At 35.6% G+C, this 16,167-nt stretch overlaps 3 protein-coding genes and 1 long non-coding RNA gene across 4 annotated transcripts; 2 read left to right on the forward strand and 2 right to left on the reverse strand.

Moving 5' to 3' along the window:
• Positions 1 to 1,020: 1,020 nt before the first annotated feature.
• Positions 1,021 to 5,955, forward strand: LOC127262296 (serine hydroxymethyltransferase 6-like). The gene is made up of 4 exons (XM_051290925.1): positions 1,021 to 2,433; positions 3,087 to 3,492; positions 4,910 to 5,011; positions 5,143 to 5,955. The coding sequence occupies exons 1-4, from the start codon at positions 1,345 to 1,347 to the stop codon at positions 5,364 to 5,366; spliced, it is 1,821 nt and encodes a 606-aa protein (XP_051146882.1). The 5' UTR covers positions 1,021 to 1,344; the 3' UTR covers positions 5,367 to 5,955.
• A 1,591-nt stretch (positions 5,956 to 7,546) lies between these two features.
• LOC127262245 (uncharacterized) lies at positions 7,547 to 9,331 on the reverse strand. The gene is made up of 2 exons (XM_051290839.1): positions 8,776 to 9,331; positions 7,547 to 8,341 (listed from the first exon to the last, which is right to left on the reverse strand). Exon 2 carries the CDS (start codon positions 8,299 to 8,301, stop codon positions 7,693 to 7,695), a length of 609 nt encoding a protein of 202 aa, XP_051146796.1. The 5' UTR covers positions 8,302 to 8,341; positions 8,776 to 9,331; the 3' UTR covers positions 7,547 to 7,692.
• Positions 9,234 to 15,343, forward strand: LOC127262246 (uncharacterized). Its single transcript, XR_007841093.1, has 7 exons — positions 9,234 to 9,380; positions 9,463 to 9,869; positions 11,175 to 11,256; positions 11,369 to 12,337; positions 12,502 to 12,673; positions 15,073 to 15,126; positions 15,204 to 15,343. It is a non-coding gene; the product is annotated as an uncharacterized LOC127262246 (long non-coding RNA).
• On the reverse strand, positions 14,157 to 15,614 carry LOC127262244 (uncharacterized). Its single transcript, XM_051290838.1, has 2 exons — positions 15,246 to 15,614; positions 14,157 to 15,114 (listed from the first exon to the last, which is right to left on the reverse strand). Exons 1-2 carry the CDS (start codon positions 15,612 to 15,614, stop codon positions 14,506 to 14,508), a joined length of 978 nt encoding a protein of 325 aa, XP_051146795.1. The 3' UTR covers positions 14,157 to 14,505.
• Positions 15,615 to 16,167: the final 553 nt, after the last annotated feature.

Genomic DNA, 16,167 nt, shown 5'->3' on the forward strand with positions numbered 1-16,167 from the left:
ATTTAATATTATATTGGGATAAAGTAAAATTAAAGATAAAAAGACTAAATTAACTCTATTAATATTGTATGATACCAAATGTAATAGTATTTGTATAATATATTGTAAATTTGAAGAGTATTTGTAATGTTAGGTAGACAGTAGATATTTGTTATGGTACGGAACAAAATAAAAAAATTGATAAATTATTAAGGGACGAATGGAGTATAATAAAATAATAAAAAAAGTTAAATTTACCTTGAAAATAATTGATTTCAAATGATAAAATAACAAAATAGATTGATTAGTAAATATTATTTTCTTTTATAATATATTGATAAAAATAATATTTTCATAAAAATTATATATAAAATTTTTAAATAAAAATCAAATAAACTTATACACATATGTTACTTTTAGAAAAGATATAACTTTTCATCGTCAATTTATATTCTACAAAATGATATTTATATTACCTATATCTTTTTTATATTGTGATAATATAATTTTTAAAATATTTTAATATATATTCTGATTTTTATAGTTGTATATATTATTATTTTCTTAAAAACTATGGATAGTATTAATTAAGTTAAAAAAAGTAATTTTAATTGGGCACAAAGTTTTAAATATTGTGTAATTAATAAATAATTTTAAAAAATATATTACTATTAAAAATAATTATAATTTAATAAAAATAATTATAGATTATGATTAAAATGATTAAATAGTTTAATTAAAATAAAAAATTATAACTTATAAATTTTAAAATATAATTAAAATATATAATTATATTTTTTGAAGAAAAAAAAAGAAAAAAAAATGATATAAAACATAAGAAAATAGAATAGTGAACAAATTAGGTGTGACGGATGAAGTAATAAAATAATACTTATAATATAAACTAGATATAAAATTTTAAATATAAATAAAAATATTTATTTATTATAAAAAATAAAAAATAATTTTTTTGAGTAATCTTTATAATATTAATTAATTAAATTAAATTTATATTGTTAAAGAAGTGTACATACAAAAATGAAAAAAAAAAAAAAAAATGTCAATAATTGTTGAGCAAGGAGGGAGTATTATACATTTTCTGGAGTCGATTCTGAATTTGGATTCCCATTAGCAAAATTCCCAATTCTTCTGTATATAATTTTGGGGATGGATTTTGTCGTCTCCGAGGTCGTCGGCTATATTGATCATACCGTCGCCGATGTTCTTGTTGCCGTTGACGTCTCTGCTTGTAGACCTTGTTGATTATTGTCTTAGGGTTCCATAATTTATCGGAAGCTGCGAGAAGGCTAGAATCAGTAGTTTGGCTTTGAATTTCTGTTTGTTTCTTCGTTTTGGGCTGCGGAGATGGATTTGACTCGGCCGCCGGAGAATAGCGGTTTGTCGTTAGGGTTTTTATCCCACGTTTCAGCAGCAGCAACAGCTCAGGAGAGCAATAGCAGGGATTCGAAAATCGCTGACGATTCGATATCTTTTCAGATCGAGTCGAGGGTTCGAGATCCTTCCCATCCTCTGCCATCGATTCCGCTTCAATTGATGGACCAGCAAACCGAGGAGAGTCACCGTTTAGTCGAAAACAATGCGACTGAGAAAAGGGGCAAAGAGGAGGAAGACGAGAAGGAGTTTGAGGAGTTTCGGATTTTGGGACATTGCATGACTTTGAAGCGGAAGCGCGATTGCGATTCGGGTTCTTCAACAATGGCAGCTTCGTCCTCCACCTCAAAGGGCATTAGGGTTTCTTCGAGTATGGAATCTCGCAGGAGCGCCGTCAGGGCTTGGGGGAATCAGAGCTTGCAAGAGGCTGACTCTGATTTGTTCAAAATCATGGAGAAAGAGAGAGAGAGACAAGTGAAAGGGATTGAATTGATTGCCTCAGAGAATTTTGTGTGTAAAGCAGTCATGGAGGCATTGGGGAGCCACTTGACGAACAAGTACTCCGAAGGGATGCCTGGTGCTCGATACTATGGCGGGAATCAGTATATTGATGAGATCGAAACACTCTGCCGTGATCGTGCATTGGCTGCATTCGGGCTTGATTCTGAAAGTTGGGGTGTCAATGTGCAACCTTACTCATGCACATCAGCTAATTTTGGTGTTTATACTGGTCTTTTGTTACCAGGGGATAGGATTATGGGGTTAGACACCCCCTCGGGAGGGAATACTAGTCATGGTTGCTATTTACCTAATGGTAGAAAAGTGTCGGGGGCCTCAATATTTTTTGAAACTCTTCCCTATAAGGTTGATCCGCAGACTGGGTATGTTGACTATGATAAGCTTGTGGAGAAGGCACTTGATTTTCGCCCCAAAATATTGATTTGTGGTGGGAGTTCGTATCCTCGCGATTGGGATTATGCAAGGTTCCGAGAAATAGCTGATAAATGTGGTGCAGTTTTGTTGTGTGATATGGCCCAGATCAGTGGTCTCATTGCTGCTAAGGTAATAATCTTTTTGCCATTTCATGAGTTTGCATTGGATCTTTCTTGCTTGAAAATGTTTTTATTGTTTGCTTTAGTGTTTCTTTGTATTGTTTACAGTTCATAAAGGCATTCATCTTTTGAGCGTCTTCAAAGTATAAAAATATCATTATCTGTTTATATATATATACATGTATTTTGAAATTAACAGGTTGAGTGAAGTTCACTTTATTTATATCCATATTATATTTAGGTCAATATATTAATTTTCCATAGGCTATTAAGTCATGGTGTTGACTTGGTTCTGATTAGCAAAGCCTTTTTTTCATGAAATTGTACCCACAAGCCTCGTGATGCATCTAAAAGTAGCAGATGTGAACTCCCTTCATGCGAACATTATCAATTTTCCAGGCCTCTGGGTTCACCCTTTACTTGGAACCAATCTGTACTTTGGTTAGCACGTTGTGTTGGAAGTGAATATATATGTATAGATATATATTTTCCATCAAAAAATATGCATTGTGCAAAAAACTTCATAAAATCAGAGATGCTTTCATTTCTTTCATTGATGTTTGATATCATTGCTACTTATAAACTCTTTCTTCATTAAGTGACTTTATTCTATATAGTTTATTGTACATCCTTAATCCAACTAAAAGAAACTTAAAATTTCAGGAGTGTGCAAATCCATTTGAATATTGTGATGTTGTTACTTCCACTACACATAAAAGCCTTCGAGGTCCCAGGGGAGGAATAATATTCTACAGGAAAGGACAAAAGCCAAAGAAGAGGGGCATGCTTCTGAATCAAGGAGATGGCACAGATCGATATGACTTTGAGGAGAGGATTAACTTTGCCGTTTTCCCAGCACTGCAAGGTGGGCCGCATAATAATCATATTGCTGCCCTGGCAATAGCACTGAAACAGGTGGCAACTCCTGAATACAAGATGTATATGCAACAAGTTAAGAAAAATTCTCAGGCTTTAGCATCAGCTTTATTGAGAGGAGAATGCAAATTAGTGACTGGGGGCACTGATAATCATCTGTTGCTGTGGGACTTAAAAAATTTTGGATTGACAGGCACGTTGTTTTTTTATATTGATGCTACTTATCCTTTTATCTGTCAACTTGGTTATATCATGCGACGTGCATTATGGGCTATGATTTTATTGTTGATGCATGATTTCATCACTCTACTTTAACTTGTAAATAATCTTATTTTTTTGTTTCATGAAGCATTGGGTCAATAATAGTGAGTTGGGAAGTTGGACAATCAAGAAAAACAGTTTAAAATGAAAGTAATATTGATGGGAACTTTGAATGCCTTTCCAACTGCTGCAATATATTACTGCACACAATGGATAGGCATCATTGTTTGGAAGTTGATGGGCTAATTAAGGGCATGTTGCTGATTATATTCTCTTTCCCTAAGGCTTACAAGAGACCATACTTGTCAATGGTGTATAATGTCGTGGCTTGAAATCCTACTTGAAGAGACGGTACACAGTTCATGTTGTAGCATATGCCATATAGGAGTTCAGTACATAAGTACGAATATAGAAAATGTCCATGATATTGATAGTTTTCATGTTTACAAAATATAAAGTTATATGCTATCCAAACAAATGAACAAAAGTTTCTTCTGTAAGAAAAATTAAACAGCAAATCACCGTCAGTGCTATAGTATAACTAGCATTTTGGTAGATAAAGCATTAAATAGATTAGTGCCATGCTCTATATAGGTAGGACTTTATGAGGGTCCCTGCATAATTATTTTTCTAGGTGGAAAGATTTTCTTCTGATGACTTTATGATGCCTAAATTATATATATATTTTCTGGGTACAGTATGTTCTGGAATCAATCTATGTTTTTTGTGATAAAAACTAATATTCTCATTATCGTTATTGGGTAATCCTCTACATTTTTTCCCCTAGTCTAAATTTCTTTGTTATAGAAATCACTTTCATGGCATTATAATATGCATTTACTATGTTCAAATAGTTATGCATTTTCATCTTCTTGTACCCTGTGAGAAATTTGAGTATTTTAAAATTATGTGATGACCCTCTTTGTTGCTAATCTTATTTTGACAGTAATGAGTTAGCTATGTTTTGGAATTAAAAAATAAGAATATGAGGGCAGTGTGTGGTCTCACAAACAATGCATTGATCAGGGACTCTTTGATGGCTGAATATTGACATAGGGTACCTATTGCTAGTGTTACCATGATGTAATTTTCTTAGATGCCTTTGGACCCAATATAGCATTGTTTTTCTGTGAGTTGATTTCTTAATCATAACAATGTGAATTATATTGTTGCGTCACTGTTTGAGGTTTATATAAATGACCTATTGGCTTGTTTCTTTTACAATGTTTGTCCATGGGGTTTTTGTTGATCAACATATTTCAAGTTCATCAACCATATTACGTTAATTGTGTTGGAGTTGTTCTTAACTACGTAGCATGTACTGATTATGTCTATATTTTGGAATGTAGGCAAAAATTTTGAGAAGTTCTGTGAACTATGTCACATTACCGTCAATAAAGTTACTGTTTTTGATGACAATGGCAACATAACACCTGGAGGCGTAAGGATTGGTAAGTTTACTTACTATCTTTTGAATATGAACTTGACATGGCTTATTTTCGTAATATACAGGTTGTGTGTGGCTATTATAGTTTGATTTTTTCTTTTCTTTTCTTTTTTTTTTTAAATGATCGTGCTCCAGGTACACCCGCAATGACTTCAAGAGGCTGTCTGGAGTCTGATTTTGAGACGATAGCTGGAATTCTTATTCAAGCTGCTCGTATTGCTAGCTCTATACAGAAAGAACATGGGAAACAGCCAAAAGGGTTTATGAAAGGACTTGAGAACAACAAAGAAATCATTGAACTCCGGAACCGGGTAGAAACCTTTGCTTCACAATTTGCCATGCCGGGATTTGATGAATGATTTGGTTCCTGTCTTACATGGGAGAGGCATATTTCCATCTATTCATGATAAAGTGGCATAGGAATCCTTGTACAACCAAAATGATGGGGCTTTTTATGATTCTTTGGCAGCTGTGTTTCATATAAAATTTTACTCATTGGGTTTTATATCATTGCATGCACCACCACCCTGTCTGGTTATCATGCCAACATATGCTCTGGGCAGAACCTGATGGTCACTCAAGTTTTGAGAATGTCGAGTGTGGCTGAATGCTGCCAAGCTTCATCCTCGGCTAAGTTTTGGTGGTACCGACGATTATGTGTTAATTGTAGGGCCCTATCATTTGCTGTTATTTTGTCCTGTGGATTTTTGCTATGGAAGGTTAAATTATTAGTATTTATTTTGTGCTTGTGAGCATGTTAAGATCGAATTACATTTATTTCCCAACAGTTATTGGAATTATGTTGTATGTAGTTTGAGTTTCTACTTGTGATGTCAAGGCATGAACATCCTGTAATAGTGTATTGTCTTTGCTTTTGTGTTTGAATTGCTGATTGAAAAGCTCCTATGTAATTGTGTAACTATTTATTTGTATTAATCTTTGGGATTACCAATCTTGCAACAAACATGACATGCTGATCTTGTATGTATGTATGTTGATGTGAATCTTTGGTTAGAACTTAGAACTCATGGGAAAAGTTGCAAGTCAGGACAGGACAGCAATAGCTTGCAGGTAAAGGGATTGTGTCTAAAGAATTCTCATAAATGAAAACTGAAAATGGACTTTGCAGAAAAAGTTCCCTCTCTTTGTAGCTTGCTGTAATCTCTTTATTTTCTTTCTGTTGGCAATGGCATTAACTATTGTGTTTTGTCCTGTTCTTTCAGTCTTCCTTAACTACAGAAACTATCAACTAATCATTTGATTTATCAACTAATGCAGTGTATGTAATGGGAAACCCTTATCTATAGTAAGACAGGGCACATACTTGAATATTTTTTATTGAGATCCAAAAAGATTTCAAGTAATAAAAGATGGATCTGAGATAGTATAACAGCACATTCAATCAATCCTCTAAGTATTTCAAATTTTGTTTATAAATAAATATTAAAAAAAATGAAAATATGAAATACAGTGCCATATAAAGCTGAACAGTGTTTAATCCAAGAAGTGGTGTACAATGTCACACCTGCTTTCGGCAAATTTGTTTCAAAGCTGCATTTTATCAGAAGCAGATCATAAATTGGGAACTAAGAAACGCTGCATTAAAAACAAATTGAAATCACCAAGCTCAAGCTCACCCCATTTGAATTGAAGAAATATCAACTGAACCAACTTTTTTAATCAGTCCAACAATGAATAAACATCTACATGACTTGGCATCACAAGCACAATAATTATGAAACCAGTTAATATGCCATCCAAGTAGAAAGTAAGACAATCAATCCATTTTTTTTCATATTTCATTGAAAAGTTGGATAAATGAGAAACAGGGCATTTTCCGATTGAATAAAAAAAGATTATACATGCATAATTGAATGGTTGGTTCTTCTATTGAAATTCAAGCACCTAGTGTGATTAGATTTGTAGCATAAATATTGGGTTATTTAAAACCATATATGGGCAGAAAGAAAATGAAGTACAGTATAGTAAGTTGTGTAGGCATGCCATGCCTTGAGACAACCCAACCACCTTCTGCTGGCTGGCTTGCCAACCTTCCCTTTGCAGAAAGTTAAAGTTATAGTCTTTGAACTCGAGATCCTTCCAATCACTCCTTTAGAGAAATAGAGAGGCAAAGCAGCAGATCACAAAATCAATCATATAATGCAGTACAGTACATATAACACCACTCCTCTTGCAACTGTATTATATAGCTTTCAGTTGACACATACCCACTCTACTCCACTCCTTCCCCTCTCCAAACATTTCCATTCATCATTAAGAAATTATTATTAGATCCTCCACACAATGAGAAGAATCAAATAAAGATTAGTGATTAGTATGTGAGTGAGAGTGAGTTTACCTCTCTCTCGTTGGATGGATGCCTGTCCTGTCCTCCTCTTACACGCTCGCTATCTTCAAGTGAAGGCAAGCAGGAGTATAGACTAGACTGGAGGCCTGAAGCAGCAAATAAGTGCACAATTTGTAAGATGATGACTAACACACCACACCAGTCCCACTGACTGTTGCCATAAGAAAAAATTGAGGGATGGGATTGGATTGGATTATTCTCCAAGAGTATATCGTGCAATGCATCCTTCCTTCCATACATATATCGAGAGAAGAAACAATCATCAGACAAGACAAAGCATGCATACAATACAGATATGAATGAATGAAAACAATTGATCAATCCATTATGACTACTGCCCCAATTGCTTTCATCCTTTCAACAATTTTTTCTGCTTCTTCCTTGGGGACCCCCTTCTTGATGATTGCAGGCAATTTCTCTGCCAAGTCTTTTGCCTCCTTCAGCCCCAACTCAGTAAAACTGCGGATCTCCTTAATAATCTTGAGCTTCGATGCAGCATCAAAAGATTCTAGCTTTAGCTCAAATGCAGTCTTTTCAGGCTTGCTTTCCTCCTTGGCTGCTGTTGCTGCTGCTGCAGTGTTCCCTGCCACTCCAACAGCACCGGGCTTCATGACCCCAATGACTGGCATTTCCTTCATGCCCAATTTCCTCATCATAATAGACGACAGCTCCGCAGATTCAGCAAGAGTCAACCCAGCTATTTCATCAACAAGCCTCCATACCCTCTCAGATGGGGGGCTACGATGCTCTGTGGGGTCGAAGTTTGCTGGGTCATAATCAGCAGGAAGCCTTCTTTGATCTATTTCAACTTCCTCTTCGTCTTCGACCCTTGCTGGCTGAGTAAAGTTTCTGATTGAAGGGGATGCCGCATGCCTTCTCAAGAATCCATATGGCAAATGCTGCCTCACTCGTGCAATCAAACTCATACCCAAGTTTGATGTTGGATTTTATTTATAGCATTATAACCTGGACAACATAATATTACGACCCATTTGAATACTTCAAGCGAAAAACAACCAACATATAAATTTTGTTTTTAAGAAAAAAAAATTCCATTCAATCCCTTCAATTTATATGAGTTGTAATTCAGCCTTGAAAAATGAATCGCATATCATAAGTCCTCCTGCCCTTGAGTCATTCTGAAATTTGATTAATCTGATCCTACGAGATTCATACATTGAACAATTTCCTAAAAGGACCCATAATCAGAACTCAACCATAACTCTTAAAATTCTCCCACCACACAACAAATATTATAAAGCATGTGCCGACCTAGTTGCTCGATGATTAACACAATAACTCGAACAGTTTGGCCAAAATTCCAACATATACATATATATATATATATATAATACAATTGGTTATGGATGATGGATGATAAGAGTAAGGGATAGGCAAACCTGGTGGGTAGGTAAAAAAAGCATGTGCAGTAGTGCAATCGCAGATGTAAATCGAAGCGTCTTCCTCTCTCTCTGTTTGTCAACTTAGAGACGATCGGCAGTGGAGGGGCTTCAGGTGTGGAATTGACGGCGGGTTTGGTTTTGGGTTTGTTGATAGATTAACCTAGAGGGGGGAAGACTGAGTGAGTAGGCTATTATGGTTTCTTGAATTTGTTTTGGGCTCAGAACACAGAACACGATTCCCACCTTGAGGGGTTAGACTTGCCCTTCCGGTTCGGAACCTCCGGTTTTCGATTCGTATATTTGTCAACCGGCGGTTCAGCCATGACTTAAATTTTAGTTGGAATCGGGGCGGCGACTGTGGAATGTTGCGGGTGGGCGGGGACTGTGAAGGAGGAGGAAGTGGAAAGAAGATGGAAGAAAGGAAAGAATTGGGAAAGAAGAAAAAGATGCAGAAAGAACCTGAGGGCTGCGGCTGCGATTGTGAAGAAGTTAGGAGGAGGAAAGAATAAGGAAAGAATTGGGGAAGAAGAAGAAGATGGGGAAGAACCTGGTGCGGCTGCGGCGGCGCTGTAGAGCGTGGAGTTGGATTTATTAGGGCAAAGGTTTGTTTCTTTTACGAAAATTTTCCAAATTTTTTCTCATTACTAGATTATAATTACTTTATAATATTTTAAATATTTTCAGGACAAAAGCCAAAGAAGAGAGGCATGGTTCTTAATCAAGGAGATGGCACAGATCGATATGACTTTTGAGGAGAGGATTAACTTTGCTGTTTTCCCAGCACGCTAATAGCACTGAAAGAGGTGGTAACTTCTGTATACAAGCTTATATGCAACAAGTTAAGAAAAATTCTCAGGCTTTAGCATCAGCTTTAATTTATTGAGAGGAGACTGCAAATTAGTGACTGGGGGCACTGATAATCATCTGTTGCTGTGGGACTTTAAATTTTGGATTGACAGGCACGTTGTTTTTTTTATATTGATGCTACTTATCCTCTTATCTGCCAACTTGGTTATATCATCTGATGTGCATTACAGGCTATGATTTTATTGTTGATGCATGATTTCATCACTTCAGATATACTACTTCAGGTTGGATGAGTTAGCTAAACACTCTACTTTAACTTGTAAATAATCTTATTTTTTTGTTTCATGAAGCATTGGGTCAATAATAGTGAGTTGGGGAAGTTGGATGCAAAGTGGGACAATCAAGAAAAATGGTTTGAAATGAAAGTAATATTGATGTGAACTTTGAATGCCTTTCCAACTGCTGCAATATATTACCTCACACAATGGATAGGCATTCCTGTTTGGAAGTTGATGGTCTAATTAAGACTATGTTCCTGATTATATTCTGTTTAGCTAAGGCTTACCAAAAGACGATACTTGTCATTGGTGTATAATGTCATGGCTTGAAATCCTACTTAAAGAGATGACACACAGTTCATGTTGTAGCATATCCCAGATAGGAGTTCAGTACATAAGTATGTAATATATAAAGTTTGTCGATGATATTGATAGTTTTCATGTTTAAAAAATATGAACAAATTATATGTTATCCAAACTAATGAACAAAAGTTTCTTCTGTAAGAAAAATTAAACAACAAAGTATAACTAACATTTTGGTAGATCAGCATTAAATAGATTAGTGCCATGCTCTATGTAGGTAGGACTATATGTAAGTTCCTGGATAACTATATTTCTAGGTGGAAAGATTGTTTTCTTATGAATTTATGATATATATATTTTTTCTGGGTACAGTTTATGTTCTGGAATCAATCTATTCTCATTATCTTTATTGAGTAATCTTTTACATTTTCCCCCTCCAAATTTCATTGTTATAGATATCACTTGCATGGCATTATGATATGCATTTACTATGGTCCAATAGTTCTGCATTTTCATCTTCTTGTACCCTGTGAGAAATTTGAGTATTTTAAAATTATGTGTTTGTTGCTGATCTTATTTGACAGCAATGAGTTATCTATGTTTGGGAATTGATAATATGAGGGCAGTGTGTGTTCTCACAAACAATGTATTGATCAGGGACTCTTTGATGGCTGAATATTGACATAGGGTACCTACTGCTAGTGTACCATGATGTAATTTTTTTTAGATGCCTTTGGACCCAATATAGCATTGTTTTTCTCTCAGTTGATTTCTTAATCACAACAATGTGAATTATAATGTTGCGTCACTGTTTAAGATTTATATAATGACCTCTTGGTTTGTTTCTTTTGCAATGTTTGTCCGTAGGGTTTGTGTTAATCTAATATATTTCAAGTTCATCAACCATATAACATCAATTGTGCTGGAGTTGCATGTGGATGATATGTTCTGCTTTTGATGCTTAGACTACATAGCATGTATTTATCATGTCTATATTTCGGGATGTAGGCAAAAATTTTGAGAGGTTCCGTGAATAAAGTTACTGTTTTTTATGACAATGGCAACATAACACCCAGAGGCGTAAGGATGGGTAAGTTTACTATCTTTTGAATATGAAATTGACAGTGTTTATTTTCTTAATACACAGGTTCTGTGTGTGGCTATTATAATTTTGTGATATTTTAAAAATGATTGTGCCCTAGGTACGTACACCTGCAATGACTTCAAGAGGTTGTCTAGAGGCTGATTTTGAGACGATAGCTGGATTTCTTATTCAAGCTGCTCGTATTGCTAGTTCTATATAGAAAGAACATGGGAAACAACGAAAAGGGTTCATGAATGGCCTTGCGGACAACAAAGAAATGATTGAACTTTGGAACCGGGTAGAAAGCTTTGCTTCACAATTTGCCATTGCGGGATGTGATGGATGATTTGGTTCCTGTCTTACATGGGAGAGGCATACTTCCATCTACCTATTCATGATAATCTCCTTTAAAATGGTATCTTCAAAGTGGCATAGGAATCCTTGTACAACCAAAATGATGGGGCTTTTTATGATTCTTTGGCAGCTGTGTTTGATATAAAGTTTTTCTCATTGAGTTTTATATCATTGCATGCACCACCAACCTGTCTGGTTATCATGCCAACATATGGTCACTCAAGTTTTGAGAATGGAGTGTAGCTGAATGCTGCCAAGCTTTACCCCTGGCTAAGTTTTCGTGGCACCGACGATTATGTGCTAATTGCAGGACCCTATCATTTGCTGTAATTTTTTCCTGTGGATTTTTGCTATGGAAGGTTACATTATTATTTATTTGGTGCTTGTGATCATCTTAAGATCGAATTACATTTATTTCCCTTCAGTTATTGGAATTATGTTGTATGTAGTATGAGCTTCTACTTGTGATGTCAGGGCATGCACATCCTGTAATAATGTATTCTTTGCTTTTGTGTTTGAATTGCTGATTCCCTATCCTGTATGTATGTATTCTGCAGTTGTCAAGCTGATTGAATAGCTCTTATGTAATTGTTTAACTATTTATTTCTATTCTTTGGGATCACCAATCTTGCAACAAACAGGACATGCTGATCTTGTATATATGTTGATGTGATTCTGTGGTTAGAACTCATGGGAAAAGTTGCAAGTCAGGACAGGACAGCAATGCTTGCAGGTAAAGGAATTGTGTCTAAAGAAATCTCTCATAAATGAAACTGAAAATGGACTTTGCAGAAAAAGTTCCCTCTCTTTGTAACTTGCTGGAACCTCTTTATTTTCTTTCTTATTCTTTCTGTTGGCATTATGTCTAACTCTTGTGTGTTTGTCCTGTTCTTGCAGTCTTCCTTCCCTCAATACAGAAACTATCAATGCTAAGCATGCAGAGGGAAATCATTCGATGAATTATTTGAAAGGAACCAATCCTCTTGCAAGTTGTAAAGAGGAGTAGACTTTAAAAAGAGCCAAGCAAAACACACCAGAGGGAACAAGCAACAGTGTCAGATTTGGTATGGTAATGAACTTTGAAACAGACCTCAAATATTTGCTCTGTTCTGAGAAGCTTTACTTTATCATAAGCAGCAGGAAACAATCACCAAAATCCCATTACTTTCAAGTTTCAATTCCAAGGAAAAGAAAAACTAGAATCAGACAAAAGCTTCAATTGAGAAAGAAATACTTCTTTTTTGATATATCTATATATTTTATTTTTTTCTTCTATAAAGCAGATCACTATATTATTATATTAGAAATCCCCTACCATCTGCACTTTTTTTAATTTTTAATTTTATTTTTTCTTCCCTTCATGCTCATCTCTCTCCTCCCATATTGTCCTCCTCCCCCACTTTCCCATCATTGTTTCACAGGTGGAATCATTGTCCATTTTACTATCACAACTTTGGAGAATCTAACATGGAAATTGCATGTAAGATTTTCATTAGTTGTCAGGAACAAACCCACCTCCCAATAAAGTTGACTCAGACCTTTTAATTAGTGTTTTTCAAACTCCACTCTAAGTGCTTTGAACCCTTCTTATTTTGAGGTTCATACATACACTGCTGAGTAACAAACAGCAAGTTATTTCTTAAAAATTATTAACTTAACTGTGGTATTGTTGATCACTAGTATTAGCCATTGACTCTGCCAAAAATAAGGAACTTTCTTGAATGGTATGGGGCCAGTGGCCATTGATCAAAATGCTTAATGTGGTGTGTTGTCAAATCTTTTTTTCCATTTTCCTCTTCAGTGCAATCAAATCTAACTATTTGCTTGCGCTGTCAGTGAATTAGATTTGAACTGTTTCTAATGATAAAGAATCTTGTATTATTAGTTCCTTTTCATGATTTAGCTACTTTTCCTTTCCTCTTTTTCCCTAACTTGGCAGGCTTATGTTCAGTAGGATTTTACACAAACAGTTATTTGCTTTTAAGGTTAGTTTAGATTAAAATCAAGAAAAGTTAATTTTAGTGTAGACTAAGAAAAAAGTAGTCTGGTGGAGGAGGGCTGCTTCAATGCAAAAGTAGCTGTCATTTTCTTGTGTAGAATGACATTGTCAAGCAAACAGGAAGCATCATTCCCTTTTGCTAACTTTATTTCAGTGATCATATATCCTCTTTTATTAGTCGAGAGAAGCATCTTCCAATTCTTGGAAGACTCAAGTAATTGTTTCAACAGCCTTACTTACTGTATAAAGTACTATACCAATAAATTAATTTTGTGGGAGTTAAATCTCTCTCTCTCTTTTTTTTTTTTTTTTTTTATGAAATTTCTTTTCAATATATTTGCCACCATATATGGATGCTTTCCGTTGATGATCATCATGGGTGTTTTGTTTTTTTCTGATTTTTGGTTTTGCAAAATATATGAACCTAAGTGTGCACTAACATGTCTAAAATAGTGTTGCATTTACTTTATTTATTTACTTTGTGTATCATTGATTTTCTTTCTTTTTAAATATGCTTTTAGCTCTTCCTGTAAGAGTAGGATAAACTATTTTACTAGCAGAGGAACATGATTAGAAGAATCTATTCTTTTCTTCCTTTTGTTTGTTTAAATTTAAATTTTTGTTTTTCCTTTGCAGGAAGTCTTGCTTTCTGTTGAAGCTATCATTATCCAACATATTCTACTTGTTTGTACCCTCATTATAGTAATGCTTAGCTACTTTCCTTGAAAGCAAGAATCACATTCTTTTACCTTAAAAAATATTCCCCTAGCTTCAACAAGAAAACAATGCACATAGGAAGAGGGAATTGAAATGAAGATTAGAATCACTACTAAATCATCATCTGATGTCTTACAGTCAAATTCACACCTGTTTTTCTCCTTTCCTCTTGTCCCTGTCTGTCCCTACCTATGAGAACACATGCCCAAAAGCATCTTCCTACCTTCAACTATTTCATCAAAGAAGTCATCAAGCTGCCCAATTATGCTCTCAGCCCCACATTGCAAAATTCCCAAACAGCTCTTCAAGTTTTCAACTTTATCATAAACTTGGATTGTGGGCGGCGCCTCCTGTCCGTACTCCAGTAAGCTTTCCACCTCCATTTTCAGCTCATCCATGGCAAACCTGGCCTCCTGCAGCTCATGCAGAAGGATTCCTGGCTGACAATCAAGTTGGCCTATCGCATTCGCCACTCTCTGTTGCAATGTAGTTGTTGCAACCATGAAAGTGGATCCGAATGCTGATATTCCTTGGCAGCCCCCTTGGTATAGTAAGCTCATTTCAGGGCAGAAATACACAAGCCCACTTAGTAAAATCATTAGTAGCAATGTGCTAACACTCCTCATTGCATATAGGACTCCCCTGAAACCACTGTACTTGTTGAATTTAGAATCTACCACGACATTTTCATCTTGCCTTAGACATATGTTTTGTGCTCTTGTTTCTGCTAAGCTCTTGTTTTCCTCTTGCAGCGCCGTCATTTCCATTTGGCAGCCGTTGATTGCTCTTACAACCTGCCCCAAAAGGTATATATATATACATATTGATCTTGAAACATAAGAAGACAGAATATAATACAATACTAGTTTGTTTATATGAACAGTTAAGATTAATTGGATTATGGATAGCATATGGTATGAGTAACCTGGCGGGAGAGCTGAGCGTTTAGAACACGGCGGCGATCACTGATTAAAGATAGCATATTGGCCCCAGATGAATAGTAGTTCTCCATGGAAGATACAGCTGATTTGAGGAGATGGCAAGCATCCCAAAGGCGGGAGCTTTCGTCCATGTACTCATCGAGCCATTTTTCTCCGGCGGGCAAGTGTAACTTTTGAACAAGAAGGGTTAACTGGGAATGGAAGGATCTGAGGGATGAGAGAACATGTTGAAGGAAGTTGATTGACATGAAGTTCTGGGAGAGGAAGAGGTGATCAAGATTATTGAGCTCTCTTGCCAGGAAACTGAAGAATCCACTCACAGAAGTGGAGGAAGAAGAATGACTACTCATCATGGGATGGATATATTGTTGGATGAAACAAAGAAACAAAGAACAAAGAGTTGGGAATGAATGAATAGGATGTGAGTTGGAGTTGAAGTTGGGAGGAAAACAAAAGTGATGGAGATATATATATATATATGTTGATATATATATATGTGTGTGTATGTGTGTGTGTGCACTTTTTGGGGGAATTTTGAGAGAATTCAGTGGAGAATTAGAGTTAGTAGGCCTCTCTTAACAGAGAAAATGCATCAAGTGCATATTTCCAGGAGCACAGGTTTCCAAATGACAAAGAAGAATATGTTTGTTGGGAGCAATTATGTCTCTGTGCTTTAGGGTGGAGGAGATGATTGGGAATCTGCCATTTACAATTATTAAATGTCTGAGAAGGAGAGAGTATGTGTGTTTGTAAAAGCACTCACTCAATATAGAGAGTCTAACTCTCAACACAAGAGAAGCAGAATGCTTTTTAGGGAGTTCCATAATATTTGAGAACATATATGGTTTTATTATGGTTTCTACTTTATTTAAAATGTGGGGCACAATGGGATCCCTCGTCAACATT

This window comes from Andrographis paniculata, unplaced genomic scaffold (genome assembly GCF_009805555.1).
Source record: "Andrographis paniculata isolate CXL003 unplaced genomic scaffold, ASM980555v1 Contig65END, whole genome shotgun sequence".
NCBI lineage: Eukaryota > Viridiplantae > Streptophyta > Magnoliopsida > Lamiales > Acanthaceae > Andrographis > Andrographis paniculata.